The 2039-nt window shown below is 40.1% G+C and overlaps 1 protein-coding gene across 1 annotated transcript in view; it reads left to right on the top strand.

Annotated features, from left to right (window-relative positions):
• LOC119363510 (methionine aminopeptidase 1B, chloroplastic-like) overlaps positions 1 to 1496 on the top strand; it is a 9989-nt gene extending 8493 nt beyond the window's left edge. The window contains exons 9-11 of the mRNA XM_037628880.1: positions 386 to 433; positions 726 to 956; positions 1110 to 1496. Coding sequence (XP_037484777.1) covers positions 386 to 433; positions 726 to 871 — 194 coding nt within the window. The 3' untranslated portion in view covers positions 872 to 956; positions 1110 to 1496. The remainder of the gene's footprint in view (positions 1 to 385; positions 434 to 725; positions 957 to 1109) is intronic.
• Positions 1497 to 2039: the final 543 nt, after the last annotated feature.

Here is a 2039-nt window from a genome sequence, read left to right as displayed (position 1 = left end):
CTTTTGCATTCTGGCCTTTGGCCTCCCCTGTACATGTATATATGATGGCGTTTTGCCTCCTGATAATGATAAGTTGCTATTCCTAACAGAGAATACTTAGGCTGATATGAAGCAACACAGTTACGTGTTCAGTATGCCAATTTGCATTGGTTGTCATAACAAATTATTGCCGGGAATATAGGAACAGGTTGCTGAGTTTCAAAGGACAGGGGTAATGTCGTCTCATGTAGTTGTTGCCAAGGATTTATACAGAGCTATGGGTTTACTATTTCCCATTCTTTCTTGGACGAACTGTTTTAAACTTTTAATAGTATACCTGAATTGTGTTGGACTAATAAGTTGACGTTTGAAGCACACAGTGGACTAATGAAACCCTTTTTTGTAGCAAATGAAAACTCTGGTCGAATGGTTGAAGGTCAAACATTCACAATTGGTACCTACTCGGGCCTCTCCTTTTATGTTTCGAGTTTTACTTCCAAACAGTTTGTAATTTTCATTTAAAACATGGTGTACTGGAATTTTCAGTGATTTGATTATGATTGAAAATGTTTTTCAGAAGATTAAACATTGCTATAAAGAAAGGAAATGTGAATAGTCTTCAATAAACATTATGTTTATTTATAGGTCTAATCCTAGAAGCTCTTGGTATTTATTTGTAACTAATTGGGAAGGAATGGCTCTTGGAATTTCAGACCAAGTTGACAACCTTGATGAAATGTTTGCAGAACCTATACTTACAATGGACAAAGCAGAGTGTGTTACATGGGAAAATGGATGGACTACTGTCACAGCCGATGGCAGCTGGGCAGCACAGTTTGAGCACACTGTATTGGTCACTAGGACGGGCGTAGAGATATTGACAAAACTTTGAGTACATCCCTTGCTATTGTAGTAAGAAGTTGTTGAGCCATCTACTTTCAGAACGAGGTGGTTCATAAAGCAGCCCCAGCAGCCAGGCAAGCACCCTAATCTCCACGACAACAACTTGTGTATGTTTTTCTTCTTTTCTTACTGCCATTCTCAGCCACGATGTCTAAAGCTAGTTACGGCAAAATCTATTGCTACCCATGAATACAGTATCCATTTCCTAACTTTGAGATCAAATGCAGATCCACATGTGGGAAGCCTCCCCTTTATGTAGCAACCGGCCAGGGGATAAATGTGGGGACATGCTATTGCATTGCAAATTTGCATTGCTTGTGATCCCGTTGTGGGGAGAGGTCGTGGCTCGACAATTTACCATGGATGTAGTTTCTAGAAGAATCCCCAAATGTGTATATGTGGTAGTTTGGTTTGTTGGAAGTAGTAGATGCGACATGGATTTAGAAACTACATGGAAAATTTCTTCAAGTTGCCTGCCAATGTTTGTCCCCGGTTTAACCAAAAGAACCATTTGTAGTTTTTTTTTGTGACCCCAAATGGTCTTAAGCTAAACACTGGCCACCAGATATCTCACAGCAGTAAGTTTATAACTACATCAGCAGTGATGGCAGCAAGTTTTTTTTGTTGTTGATGAGTGATGGCAAGAATTTCAAAGCTTGCAGGCTAGTGTGAATTTCTTGGATGAAAACTTTGTTATTTATTGTTGACGGAGGCATCGCATTGGAGTTTGACACAACTTATGGCGTCAGAGTTTCCATGGGACCCTCGGAATTACGCACTCGATATCTTCTACGGATTCATTTCGTCATGCTACCAGTAGGAGCACTACATGAAAACAGATATGTTTCTGTCTATTGCACGCCTCTCATGGGGTGGTTTCATATCACATTTATAGATTACATGTCTTGACCATCGAGATTAAGTGAATCCCTAACCGAATCAACACATATCGGCAGGTGATCGTATGCCTATACAAGGTAATCTATACCAAAAGAATACTTTAACACTTGTGATTAGGCTGGCACCTGCAGACTGCAGTTCACTGGTTGTAGCATTCACATTGTCTGGTCTATTAAGAGGATCTCTGCTGGTTGCTGCAGTGCATATGCAACTGCCAAACTGGATAAATGTTAGAGCGATATATCTTGTCTTGTCAT

The sequence above is a fragment of the Triticum dicoccoides genome, chromosome 2B (assembly GCF_002162155.2).
Source record: "Triticum dicoccoides isolate Atlit2015 ecotype Zavitan chromosome 2B, WEW_v2.0, whole genome shotgun sequence".
NCBI lineage: Eukaryota > Viridiplantae > Streptophyta > Magnoliopsida > Poales > Poaceae > Triticum > Triticum dicoccoides.
The sequence above is the reverse complement of the archived record's forward strand: the minus strand, read 5'-3'. Positions and strand labels throughout refer to the sequence as shown.